Source organism: Nerophis ophidion, linkage group LG20 (genome assembly GCF_033978795.1).
Source record: "Nerophis ophidion isolate RoL-2023_Sa linkage group LG20, RoL_Noph_v1.0, whole genome shotgun sequence".
NCBI lineage: Eukaryota > Metazoa > Chordata > Actinopteri > Syngnathiformes > Syngnathidae > Nerophis > Nerophis ophidion.
The window spans coordinates 15065475-15080527 of NC_084630.1; the positions used below are offsets into that span (position 1 = coordinate 15065475).

Here is a 15053-nt window from a genome sequence, read left to right on the forward strand (position 1 = left end):
TTTTGCAGAATTAGGTCTTTGCGGCTGATGTGGTCCTGCTTGCTTCATCTGGCCAGGATCTTCATCTCTCACTGGATCGGTTCGCAGCAGAGTATGAAGCCACTGGGATGAGAATCAGGACTTTCAAGTCCAAGACCATGGTACTCGTCCAGAAAAGGAGTTCAAGTACTTCAGTGTCTTGTTCACGAGTGTGGATGAGATCGAAAGGTGGATCGGTGCGGCGTCTGCAGTGATGCGGACCCTGTGTCGGTCTGTTGTGGTGAAAAGGGACCAGCAGACCTTTTTTTGGACTCTGGGAATCACTAATTAGCTGGAGTTTTTTGAACGCAGATTTCTGGCACAATACAATTAATACAATTTATACGTAAGTAGCAAAACCTTAAATCCCGATCTTAAGTGGACAGGAAGCCAGTGCAGGTGAGCCAGTATAGGCGTAATCTGATCAAACTTTCTTGTTCTTGTCAAGTCTAGCAGCCGCATTTTGTACATACTGTAACCTTCTAATGCTAGACATAGGGAGACCCGAAAATAATGTGTTGCAGCAATATAGACAAGATGTAACAAATGCATGAATAATGATCTCAGCGTCAGTGGTGGATAAATTGGGACGGCGTTTAGCGATATTACGCAGATGAAAGAAGGCTGTTTTAGTAACACTTTTAATGTATGACTCAAATGAGAGTTGGGTCAAAGATAATACAGAGAATCTTTACCGAATCGCTTTGTGTAATTGTTTGGTGATCAAATGTTAAGGTGGTATTATTATATAGGTGCCTGTGTCGAGCAGGACCGATAATCAGCATACCTGTTTTCTTAGCGTTAAGATACAAAAAGTTGCTGGACATTCATTGTTTAATTTTCATTTAGCTAATTTAATTGCTTATGCCTATAGAAAGGTCATTCAATTGAGCCGAAGATCGCATGTTTTCATGGTGTATTGAATATTTTATTGTTGTTAATACAATGTTTTTGTAACAGCCCCCTAAACAAGTATATATACTCATATATATCATCAAAATATAATCTCAATAATAAAACTAAACACCAAACCATATTGGTTATATTTACAATCTGTTACGGTAATGGTTTCCATTGTGGCATTTACAATATGGGTGAGCAGGTTTTAGCATCCCAAGACTCAACTCCAAGACAAAGAAATAACATACAATTGGCATCTTAAGGAGTAATTAAAGGGAATTTTTGAGTCCAGTATGACTTGTTTACGAACGAGGGAGAACCTGGGCCAAGGTGTCCCGAGCGCTGTGACTAAGCCTATCCGGGAACTTGACATCATATTCCACGATCAGGTCCCCTCGGCGGTCAGGGCGCTTGGGATAAGGCAATCCCTCACCGCTAATGCGCCGCTTCATCCCAGGCTGCACCACCTGTGTTGTCGTCACTGGGACCACTTTGCCTTCCAGGGTGGGTACGTTGATTGTGGAGCCACACAACGCCTAATTGGACAGAAACAACATTTAAACAATAATCAATCATTTTTTTTAAAAAGAGGTATTCAGACGTAATTGGGAGCAGCATTTCAACTCACATCTCGGAGTGTGATCTTGGCAACGTAAATGATGTCTGAGTTGTCACGCTTGAACACTGCATGCGGTTTGTCCTTCAGCAGAAAGACCACATCCGCTGGAATGTTTGTTGGAGTTTCATCCCCCTCCTTAGGAAATGTGATTTTAGTGCCTTCCTTCCATCCCTTCTTTATCTCCACCTCCAGGATCTTACTCTCTGTTCTCAGAGTTCGCCCATCAGAGTTCAACCTTTTGCGATTGATCTTCATTTTCTTTGTGCAGCCAGAAAGCACTTCCTCCAAGCTCACACGCAGCTCATGGACGACAGCGGGGTCTTGATGCTTCTTCACGACGCTACTGTGGCCGCCGAAGCCTCCCATACCGGAGCTGAAGGAGCGGGGGAAGCCGCTGCCGCCCATTCCAAAGTGGCCAAAAGCGTCATCAGCGTCCATGTTGTCGTCCATGCCATTGCGCCCGCCGAAGAACTGCTCAAAAGGATTTCGTCCACCGAAAAACTCGGAGAAGATCACATGTGGGTCACCTTGGAAGGAGTAGCTGAAGTTGCCTGGACCGCCACCGCCACCGCCACCGCCACCTGACGGCCCACCACCCTTAAGACCTACATAAAAAAAGAGGAAAACAAATGATGGTTAATGATCAAAAGTCTGATGAAGTGCAAAATGTTACACTTGTCTTTCGGGTTGCAGCTATCCATTATTTTAGTAATCCAGTAATCTATCCATTAGTTCTTTAAGCAAATGGATAAAACACACTAAATAGCCTCAATGCGATTTTTGGGAAAATAATTGAAATAGTTTAAACTAACATATACCCGCTTGCCATAACCTTTATTATATTTTTCATTAACATTCACTTTTAAAATGTGCGTGTTAGTAAAAATAAAAAATAACTCTGCTAGGGCTACAAGATTTTGAGAAAAAAAACAAATTGCCATTTTGCTTTCCAAAATTGCAATTTTTATTTTTATTTTTTTACATATGAATGCATAAAACTGCAAAAATAACAAGTGAAGAAAGACATGTTACTTTTAGACTGTCAATCAACATACTATTGTCTTATTATGTCACACCTTAGAACAGGGGTGTCAAACTCAAATACAGAGTGGGCCAAAATTCTAAACTGAACAAAGCCGCGGGCCAAAGTTGAACAACTTAACCTTTTAATAAGGACCCAAACAAGTTTTGCGTTGAATATTGAACAAGCAAGGCTTATATAACTTTATAGTGACATGCAAAATCGAGTTTTGTTGGTAGCGGGGGTATATATTGTAGCGTCCCGGAAGAGTTAGTGCTGCCATGGGTTCTGAGTATTTGTTCTGTTGAGTTGATGTTGTGTTACGGTGCGTATGTTCTCCCGAAATGTGTTTGTCATTATTGTTTGGTGTGAGTTCACAGTGTGGCGCATATTTGTAACAGTGTTAAAGTTGTTTATACAGCCACCCTCAGTGTGACCTGTATGGCTGTTGACCAAGTAAGCCTTGCATTCACTTGTGTGTGTATAGAAGTCGCATATATTACGTGACTGGGCCGGCACGCTGTTTGTATGGAGGGAAAGCGGACGTGACGACAGGTTGTAGAGAATGCTAAAAGCAGTACTTTTAAGGCACGCCCCCAATATTGTTCTCCGGGTGGAAATTCGGGAGAATAGTTGCCCCGGGACATTTTCGGGAGGGGCACTGAAATTCGGGATTCTCCTGGAAAAATCATGAGGGTTGGCAAATATGAGAATTAGCGTTGAATGCGGTGATACAGCGGCCCCGCCACTTTATAATACCGGCGGGCCAGTTCTAATGTTAATTTATTATTGCCTCAAGGGCCAAATGAATTTACACGCGGGCCAGAGTTTGACACCTATGCCTTAGAACAATATGCAATAGTTTACTTTAAAAAAATATTAGGCTTTAAGCAGACAGACTCGGAGCTTTTGTCTACATCATGCTCTTAAAGTGAAAAAAATATCAATAAAAACTATAGTGTGGATGATGTAATGTAACCATAATATATAATAATAATGATAATAATAATAAATATAATAATGCAAGTATGATATACAAGGCTGGCCTGGAAACGCCTCGGGATCCCCCGGGAAGAGCTAGACGAAGTGGCTGGGGAAAGGGAAGTCTGGGTTTCCCTGCTTAGGCTGTTGCCCCCGCGACCCGACCTCGGATAAACGGAAGAAGATGGATGGATGGATGGATATACAAGGCTCTAGATTTGTATTTCTCATTACTGTAGAAACCATTGTACTGTAATTGGAAGGTAAATAACTTTTAAAAAAACATTTTCTGCTAGCAAAACTTTAACTGAAATAAAAACGAAACATCTTAGAGTGTATTTTTTCCCAGTTGGAAAAACTAGGCCGAACATTGTGTTTTTTGTTGTTGCCACCACGTAAACACAGAATTCTCTATCTTTCATGTCCGTGTTGATGGTTTTTATTGCTGGTCTGCTTTGAAGCTGAAATATTACCATAACAGGACATTTGGTTTTGTACTCATATTTTCTCCTCCTAACTTATGTCACCTTGTGGAACTTCTCACTTGCGAGTCATTAAGCTCTCGGTTTGTGCTTCCTGTGTTTGTAGCCTTGGTAAGTCGCTCTCCTCCCACCGAGACGAAGATTGTGAATGACTGAAAAGAGGGCTCACTGCGTTCAGTTAGTTATACTGTTAAATGAATGCTCTCAGGTGCTGAGAGCAATTCAGGGTGAGACGTCCTTCTATCTGCTTGAAGCGAGAGACGAAAAAATGCGACGCTCAACAATTCTAACTAGCAAACATGTCTGTCACTCAAATGCCCAACGACGGCGAGAAAAAAAACTCTGTCTCTTGCGGTTACGTTACTGCACTAATTAAAATCTCAATATCATGTTGCCGTACGTCAGCATCCTCGTACCCCTCTTAGAAGCGCTCTGTAGCGGCTGTCCTGCAGAAACTATGTGCGTTTTTTAAAAGTTAGTCACAGGGTGATTAAAAAAATAATACGCCTAAATCATCACGCATTTATTCAGTTCTAAAGCATTGTAATAGACTGAATCAATGGTCATTTGATACAGGAGCTATCCAAGTTTTACCAATGTGGTCATGTACCGTATTTTTCGGACTATAAGGCGAAGTTTTTTTCATAGTTTGGCCGGGGGTGCGACATATACTCCGGAGCGACTTATGTGTGAAATTATTAACACACTACCGTAAAATATCAAATAATATTATTCATCTCATTCGCGGAAGAGACGAAGATAATGTCAGCAATCGTTACATACACGTCAACCATGAAGAATTCGGCGGGGGAGGGTCATTGCAGAAGTGCATTGTGGGTCATGGAATGCTAACTGCTATATGCTCCTGCCGTAGCCATTAAGATGGATCATTTCATCGTTGGTGCTAACTTATAAAAACTGAGAAGGGCTAAACAAAAATGGCACCGAAAAAGAAATCATGTACTGCAGATTACAAGCTGGACGTAATGAAATATGCAACGGAAAACGACAAGAGGAAGCGGCGCATACCTTTGGAGTTGGCAGAGTTGTTTAGAAGCGACATCGAGGAAGAAGATTTCATCAGATTTAGCGATTAGGAGTGACAGATTGTTTGGTAAACGTATAGCATGTTATAGTTATTTGAATGACTCTTACCATAATATGTTATGTTAACATACCAGGCACCTTCTCAGTTGGTTATTTATGCGTCATATAACGTACACTTATTCAGCCTGTTGTTCACTATTCTTTATGTATTTTAAATTGCCTTTCAAATGTCTATTCTTGGTGTTGGATTTTATCAAATAAATTTCCTCAAAAAATGAGACTTCTACTCCAGTGCGACGTATATATGTTTTTTTCCTTCCTTATTATGCATTTTCGGCCGGTGCAACGTATACTACGGAGCGATTTATAATCCGAAAAATACGGTTCAATTGTAGTAAGACCACGTGTTTATTTAACCTCTAAATGGCGACTCCTCCAATCAACGCAGTGGATCGCTTTAGAGAGGAATTTTCATATTGTATTGATGTTGTTCGTGCTGCCGGTGGTGGTACTTGTAAAGCTTGAAACACATACTCGAAGCTATGTACTACATGTGTTCAAGGTAGGTTTTTTTTTATTGTTTTTCATTTTTGAAATACCGAGTGGTCATTTTGGCATATTCTTTGTGAATCACCCTGTATATTATCAATGATTAATTGAAGGAAGAATTTAGAACAAGGTTTTTTTCTAATTAAATCAAATCAATTTTAATGAATAATTGTTGCAGCCCGACTCGCTTATAGTATTATTTCAAATAATAACATTTTTGAGTCACATACTCTAACTCAAACTTTACTATCTGATCACAGTTTTCATCTTTGCCGTAATAATCCACAAGGAGTCAATAGACATGTCTACATACCGATTGCAAAGACAATATCAAAGTCACAAGACCGGAATAGAACGCTTCTTTTAGAGGAGAATGCTTTATTTTGCCAAACTAAAAATATAAATGAACGGATGATCTGTTGTATTCAAATATTTTATCGAGTGATCACAAAACTGATTTTGTTAACCGAAGGCACTTACTTTAGGTTGACTAGACATTGATTGCTTTGTTTCTATCAATCCATCCATTTCTACCGCTTATTCCCTTTGGGGTCGCTGGTGCCTATCTCAATCTAATCATGGTAAAATCAGGATGTAGCTGTTGCAAAAGGGCACATGACACAACTAAAAAAAAAGTTTTCTGGCGGCACCCGAACATCCAAGCATTTCTGTGGCAAAAAAAATTGGATCATTTATCTTTTTGAAATATGAATTGCCCTTTGCACCTTCGCTTACATTCTTCCACTATGAGTCTCTATGAAGGAGACAGTGTTGCCATGGTAACATAACTTCGGCAACAGTAGACAGATTTCACAAGTGCTGTCATAAATTAGTGTCCATCCCAAAGGTTACACAATGTCTCATCTATGTGTGTAGCACACATTCCCACCATTAGGAGAATAATACTAGAGAAGGTTACAGGTTACTTGGTTTGTTTTTCCAGATCATTGAATGTTGTCTTCTTTTTTTGATCATGGCCTAAATTCTTGTAAAACATGAGACATTTTTAAATCAAAAAATGTATCGATCAGCAACTTAACAACACATCAATTACATGTAGGGCATGGTTTACCCTACATGTAATTGATTGTGGCGCACCGCCACGACAAAATAAAAGCCGCCACACCTGAGGATTTTTACATGAAAACAAATTTAAGTAATATATTGTATAAAACGAATATACTGTATATCGTATTGTTTACACACGTTTGGCCATAAGTTAAAAAAAAAACATCTCAAATGTCATAAAAATGCTCCTAAATGCTTTATATTGAAAATTGTGCATCTGAATCGCTTGTCAGCATAAGCGCTACGGATGGTCGCATGCCTGGTCGACCCAACAAACATAAGGAGAGGTATTGATTTGTAGTGTGAATTACTGTTTGTCAACATGTACCCTATGATTGGCCTTGCTAATATCCGTTAGCCTGTCAATAAGATGGTCCATTGTACGTTAGCATTAAGTTAACGGCATTAGGGCCAGCCCACATCTAGAGCAGGGTGATGATATGATTGAATTATATGAAACTGCACTTTAATTAGGGTTGGGCAATATATCGATATACTTGATATATTGCGGGTTTGTCTCTGTGCGATACAGAAAATGACTATTGTGATATTAGAGTATACGTTCTCACGCAGTTGCTTTTAGCTGCAGGCATTACACTGCAGGCTCTTCTCACTCTTTCCTGTCTCCTTCTCACAGACAAGCGCACCTTCTAACATATGTCACATACTGTCGCATCATACGCCCTCGCATGAGAGGTAGGAGCATGGGTAACATTAGCTGTGATGCTAGCAGAGTGGTGCGAGTGGTAACACGAGAGACAGAAGGTGCCAATCTGGTAACAAATGAAAGAAGAATTAATTCCCAAGAAAAACAGCATGGGGTCCATCTTCTGGCGGTGGTTTGGCTTCAAGCAGGAAGATGTCAAACAAGTATGCGGCAAAAGCTTTGTTACAAAAAGTAACACCTACTGCTACTTTGTAGCATCATTTGAAAAGTCCCCCACTAGAGAACGAAGAGTGCTTGAAACTGCATGTCAACATCTCCGTTCATTGTCATACCCACAAAAGGCCGAAGCAACCATTTCCAGATCGTATGAAAAAAATAGTCAACAACATAATTTAATAACGTCCGTAGTAACCTACCGCATAGCAAAGGACATACACTATTTGATTTCTTGTTACGCAGCTCATTTTTATTTGACACTTATTGAAATATCTTGTGTGACATCAAGCACAAAAATTCACTTTATTTGTTTTAAACTATTGCAGTTGCCTCCTGTACAATATGCGCACTTTAATTTAGTGTTGTTTTGATATGTCAGCTTAGTGACATCATGCACAAAAGTGCACTAATAGCTTGTTTTAAAATGTCTGACAATCTTGCACTTTCTGTTTTGAAATGACATGAATGTTTGTGCTACTGCTTAATAAAGTTAAATAAATACAGTTTTGACAAATTGACTTAGTTGTGATTTCCCTCTCTGCATGAAAGTTTAAAATGAGCATATATTAATGCAGTATGAACAATAATGTTGTAATGTAGACACCTAGAATCATCATACTGCTGTGATTATATGTATCAAGTGTTCATTCAAGGCTAAGGCAAAATATTGAGATATATATCGTGCATCGTGATATGGCTTTAAAATAAAGAGATATTAGCACAAGGCCATATCGCCCAGCTCTAACTATAATGTACTTTTATTAAATATAAACTACAGTAGTTGGGTTTAAAAAAAACAACAACTCCACAATCTGGGTCAGTACTTGCCAAACCACTGGTGAGAAGCACTGATGTATACAAGTAATTAAAGAAGACAAATAATAATATCCCATTTGAAAGTGTTGTTTAGTAAATGTTAACTTCCAAATATGCTTAAAAAAACTAAATAAAAATGTTGTTCTCTTTACCCCCACAAAATATACTGAAAAAAAAAAAAGTAAAACCATTGCACGTCTAGTAAACACTATTATATACAGTTGCGATCAGAAAGTTTGCTGTTATTTTCTGTAAAGAACATAATGTCATGTCTGTCTTGAGTTTACAATATTTTCTACAACTCTTATTTTTTTGTGATAGAGTGATTGGAGCACATACTTGTTGCTCACAAAAAACATTCATGAAGTTTGGTTTTTTTATGAATTTATTATGGGTCTGCTGACAATGTGACCAAATCTGCTGGGTCAAAAGTATACATTCTTTGTCATGAAAAAGGGACGTTTTTGTCATGAAAAAGGGAGGTTTTTTTGGTTGGTGCACTAATTGTAAGTGTATATTGTGTTTTTTATGTTGATTTAATAAAAATAATTTTTTATTTTTTTTTATTTTTTATAAAAATTAAAAAAAAAAATTCTGCGGACCGGTACCAATCGGGCCGGTGGTTGGGGACCACTGATATAGACCACATCCCCACCGCCACAAGTATATTTGCAATCTGGGGGAAAATCTGAGGTGTGCAAAGATACATATAACATAACATGAAACTTGTGATACAGTGGTCTCAAGTATTATTACAAATCGAATGATGCACAATGTTATATTTATTTAAAATTTTCTGACAATGAGGATTTTGACTTTACTATTCTGCCTTAGGCTGTTTTGCAAAGGCAGATCCACTAATCTGCCTCACCCACAAGCTGTTGGGTGAGGCTACATGCGAAGCTAGCTTGTTGCAACCTGGCTAATACATTACTTCAACCAGAAATAGTCTTTGGAATGACTCAGCCAGGGTTTGAACTCACAACACTCTTCCCACTAGGCCAGTGGTTCTCAAATGGGGGTACGCGTACCCCTGGGTGTACTTGAAGGTATGCCAAAGGATACGTGAGATTTTTTTTAAATATTCTAAAAATAGCAACAATTCAAAAATCCTTTATAAATTATTATAAATGGGTTGTACTTGTATAGCGCTTTTCTACCTTCAAGGTACTCAAACCGCTTTGACACTACTTCCACATTTACCCATTCACACACACATTCACACACTGATGGAGGGAGCTGCCGTGCAAGGCGCTAACCAGCACCCATCAGGAGCAAGGGTGAAGTGTCTTGCTCAGGACACAACGAACGTGACGAGGTTGGCACTAGGTGGGGATTAAACCAGGGACCCCCGGGTTGCGCACGGCCACTCTTCCACTGCGTCAAATATATTTATTGAATAATAATTCAACAAAATATGAATGTAAGTTCATAAACTGTGAAAAGAAATGCAACAATGCAATATTCAGTGTTGATGTTGTAGGCACAATACCAATGTGAGCAATTTGCAAAATGCGCAACCGCATTTTGCAAATTTGGATAATGCGCAATCTTTTTGCACATTGCTTCCAGCAATATATTTGAATAATGTGTGGTACACATTTTGCAAATCAATGGGCGCAAATACATGTTTTTGGTGTCAAAATAATTTATTAAATACTTATGTAAATCTATTCATTTGTAGTCGGAACAATATAACTGAGTATTGCCCTCAAATCAGTCCAACCCTACCCCTAACCACTATACAGTGTACATCCACGACTGAACTACTGACTAAACTACTACCACAACTTGGTTTACTATTTATAAAATATAATAATGTAGGGTTACTGACTAAACCATCCACAAAATCTCGTCTTAAATCTCGTCTTGCGATATGCAAATTGCTTGCGCACAATGGAAATGACGTATAATTTGCAAAGTGCGCGAGATTGGTGAAATGCTTACAACATTTACAGCTAGATTTTTTGTGGACATGTTCCATAAATATTGATGTTAAAGATTTCTTTTTTTGTGAAGAAATGTTTAGAATGAAGTTCATGAATCCAGATGGATCTCTATTACATTCCCCAAAGAGGGCACTTTAAGTTGATGATTACTTCTATGTGTAGACATCTTTATTTATAATTGAATCACTTGTTTATTTTTCAACAAGTTTTTAGTTATTGTTATATCTTTCTTTCCAAATAGTTCAAGAAAGACCACTACAAATGAGCAATATTTTGCACTGTTATACAATTTAATGAATCAGAAACTGATGACATAGTGCTGTATTTTACCTCTTGATCCCTTTTTTTCAACCAAAAATGCTTTGCTCTGATTAGGGGGTACTTTAAATAAAAAAAAATGTTCACAGGGGGTACATCACTGAAAAAAGGTTGAGAACCACTGCACTAGGCCAGTGGTTCTCAAACAGGGGTATGCGTACCCCTGGGGGTACTTGAAGGTATGCCAATGGGTACATGAGATTTTTTTAGAAATATTCTAAAAATAGCAACAATTCAAAAATCCTTTATAAATATATTTATTATATAATACTTCAACCAAATATGAATGTAAGTTCATAAACTGTGAAAATAAATGCAACAATTCAATATTCAGTGTTGACAGATAGATTTTTTGTGGACATGTTCCATAAATATTGATGTTAAAGATTTCTTTTTTTTGTGAAGAAATGTTTAGAATTAAGTTCACGAATCCAGATGGATCTCTATTACATTCCCCAAAGAGGGCACTTTAAGTTGATGATTACTTCTATGTGTAGACATCTTTATTTATAATTGAATCACTTGTTTATTTTTCAACAAGTTTTTAGTTATTTTTATATCTTTCTTTCCAAATAGTTCAAGAGAGACCACTACAAATGAGCAATATTTTGCACTGTTATACAATTTAATGAATCAGAAACTGATGACATAGTGCTGTATTTTACTTCTTGATCCCTTTTTTTCAACCAAAAATGCTTTGCTCTGATTAGGGGGTACTTTAAATTAAAAAAATGTTCACAGGGGGTACATCACTGAAAAAAGGTTGAGAACCACTGCACTAGGCCAGTGGTTCTCAAACAGGGGTATGCGTACCCCTGGGGGTACTTGAAGGTATGCCAAGGGGTACGTGAGATATTTTAGAAATATTCTAAAAATAGCAATAATTCAAAAATCCTTTATAAATATATTTATTACATAATACTTCAACCAAATATGAATGTAAATTCATAAACTGTGTAAAGAAATGCAACAATGCAATATTCAGTGTTGACAGCTAGATTTTTTTGTAGACATGTTCCATAAATATTGATGTTAAAGATTTCTTTTTTTTGTGAAGAAATGTTTAGAATTAAGTTCACGAATCCAGATGGATCTCTATTACATTCCAAAGAGGGCACTTTAAGTTGATGATTACTTCTATGTGTATAAATCTTTATTTATAACTGAATCACTTGTTTATTTTTCAACAAGTTTTTAGTTATTTTTATATCTTTCTTTCCAAATAGTTCAAGAGAGACCACTACAAATGAGCAATATTTTGCACTGTTATACAATTTAATGAATCAGAAACTGATGACATAGTGCTGTATTTTACTTCTTGATCCCTTTTTTTCAACCAAAAATGCTTTGCTCTGATTAGGGGGTACTTGAATTAAAAAAATGTTCACAGGGGGTACATCACTGGAAAAAGGTTGATAACCACTGCACTAGGCCAGTGGTTCTCAAACGGGGGTATGCGTACCCCTGGGGGTACTTGAAGGTATGTCAAGGGGTACGTGAGATTTTTTAGAAATATTCTAAAAATAGCAACAATTCAAAAATCCTTTATAAATATATTTATTATATAAAACTTCAACCAAATATGAATCTAAGTTCATAAACTGTGAAAAGAAATGCAACAATGCTATATTCAGTGTTGACAGCTAGATTTTTTGTGGCCATGTTCCATAAATATTGATGTTAAAGATTTATTTTTTTGTGAAGAAATGTTTAGAATTAAGTTCACGAATCCAGATGGATCTCTATTACATTCCAAAGAGGGCACTTTAAGTTGATGATTACTTCTATGTGTATAAATCTTTATTTAAATGGGTTGTACTTGTATAGCGCTTTTCTACCTTTAAGGTACTCAAAGCGCTTTGACACTACTTCCACATTTACCCATTCACACACACATTCACACACTGATGGAGGGAGCTGCCATGCAAGGCGCTAACCAGCACCCATCAGGAGCAAGGGTGAAGTGTCTTGCTCAGGACACAACGGACGTGACGAGGTTGGTACTAGGTGGGAATTGAACCAGGGACCCTCGGTTTGCACACGGCCACTCTACCACTGCGCCACGCCGTAACTGAATCACTTGTTTATGTTTCAACAAGTTTTTGGTTATTTTTATATCTTTCTTTCCAAATAGTTCAAGAGAGACCACTACAAATGAGCAATATTTTGCACTGTTATACAATTTAATGAATCAGAAACTGATGACATAGTGCTGTATTTTACTTCTTGATCCCTTTTTTTCAAGCAAAAATGCTTTGCTCTGATTAGGGGGTACTTTAAATTAAAAAAAAATGTTCACAGGGGGTACATCACTGCAAAAAGGTTCTCAAACGGGGGTATGCGTACCCCTGGGGGTACTTGAAGGTATGCCAAGGGGTACGTGAGATTTTTTTGAAATATTCTAAAAATAGCAACAATTCAAAAATCCTTTAAAAATATATTTATTATATAATACTTCAACCAAATATGAATGTAAGTTGATAAACTGTGTAAAGAAATGCAACAATGCAATATTTAGTGTTGACAGCTAGATTTTTTGTGGACATGTTCCATAAATATTGATGTTAAAGATTTCTTTTTTTTGTGAAGAAATGTTTAGAATTAAGTTCACGAATCCAGATGGATCTCTATTACATTCCAAAGAGGGCACTTTAAGTTGATGATGACTTCTATGTGTAGAAATCTTTATTTATAACTGAATCACTTGTTTATTTTTCAACAAGTTTCTAGTTATTTTTATATCTTTCTTTCCAAATAGTTCAAGAGAGACCACTACAAATGAGCAATATTTTGCACTGTTATACAATTTAATGAATCAGAAACTGATGACATAGTGCTGTATTTTACTTCTTGATCCCTTTTTTTCAACCAAAAATGCTTTGCTCTGATTAGGGGGTACTTGGATTAAAAAAATGTTCACAGGGGGTACATCACTGAAAAAAGGTTGAGAACCACTGCACTAGGCCAGTGGTTCTCAAACGGGGGTATGCGTACCCCTGGGGGTACTTGAAGGTATGCCAAGGGGTACGTGAGATTTTTTCGAAATATTCTAAAAATAGCAACAATTCAAAAATCCTTTATAAATATATTTATTATATAATACTTCAACCAAATATGAATGTAAGTTCATAAACTGTGTAAAAAAATGCAACAATGCAATATTCAGTGTTGACAGCTAGATTTTTTGTAGACATGTTCCATAAATATTGATGTTAAAGATTTATTTTTTTTGTGAAGAAATGTTTAGAATTACGTTCACGAATCCAGATGGATCTCTATTACATTCCCCAAAGAGGGCACTTTAAGTTGATGATTACTTCAATGTGTAGAACTCTTTATTTATAATTGAACCACTTGTTTATTTTTCAACAAGTTTTTAGTTATTTTTATATCTTTCTTTCCAAATAGTTCAAGAGACCACTACAAATGAGCAATATTTTGCACTGTTATACAATTTAATAAATCAGAAACTGATGACATAGTGCTGTATTTTACTTCTTGATCCCTTTTTTTCAACCAACAATGCTTTGCTCTGATTAGGGGGTACTTGAATTAAAAAAATGTTCACAGGGGGTACATCACTGAAAAAAGGTTAAGAACCACTGCACTAGGCTACTGCGTAGTAGTAAAACGATGCGGGGGGCCTTGAGTTTGACACCTGTGATACCCAAAAAGTATAAATATTAATCGAATCAAACAACAGGTATCGATCCCTCTGGTATCGATACCATCAATACTTCAATGGCCCCGCCCCCTGCGTACTACGTTTTAAGACGTCTTGGTAAAACGAGTAAAAACAACGACAGACTTCCAGCTTCAAGAGCCCCGCTTTTCCAGGCCCAAAGGCAACTTTAACGGCCAACTGAGCCGAGTTTTGCCTCCCAAAGTATCTTCCTGCGGTGCCATCAGCATAACATACTTCACATGCTATTTAAAAAATAGATCATCGGTATCTCAAGCTGGTGTCCGATTACGAATAAAAAATAAAAACTCACCTTCTTCACCAAAGCGATCGTAAATGTCCCTTTTCTTGGGGTCGCTCAGCACGTCGTAAGCTTCGGCGATTTCCTTAAATTTCTCCTCAGCGTCCGGCGACTTGTTCTTGTCGGGATGATATCGGAGCGCCTGCTTGCGATAAGCTTTCTTGATTTCGTCCTCCGAGGCGCCTTTCTTCGTGCCTAAAATGTCGTAGTAGTCTTTCCCCATTCTGACCGCCCGGCAGCCAGTCCTTTCAAGAAGTACAAAGTGTTTGTCCTCTCGCTCGATCGCCCTGTTTCAACTCCGCGACGCAGCCGAGATATATTTCAATTTAAACAGCGTGGAAAGTTCCAGAGCTTTCCATAACAAGACAGGACAATCTCCATTCCAATGTGGCGACCGAGTGAAGCCACGCCCCTTCCTA

General features: G+C 37.7%; 1 protein-coding gene across 1 annotated transcript; it reads right to left on the reverse strand.

Moving 5' to 3' along the window:
- Nucleotides 1-924: 924 nt before the first annotated feature.
- dnajb1b (DnaJ heat shock protein family (Hsp40) member B1b) lies at nucleotides 925-15053 on the reverse strand. The gene is made up of 3 exons (XM_061880561.1): nucleotides 14647-15053; nucleotides 1547-2142; nucleotides 925-1454 (listed from the first exon to the last, which is right to left on the reverse strand). Exons 1-3 carry the CDS (start codon nucleotides 14855-14857, stop codon nucleotides 1221-1223), a joined length of 1041 nt encoding a protein of 346 aa, XP_061736545.1. The 5' UTR covers nucleotides 14858-15053; the 3' UTR covers nucleotides 925-1220.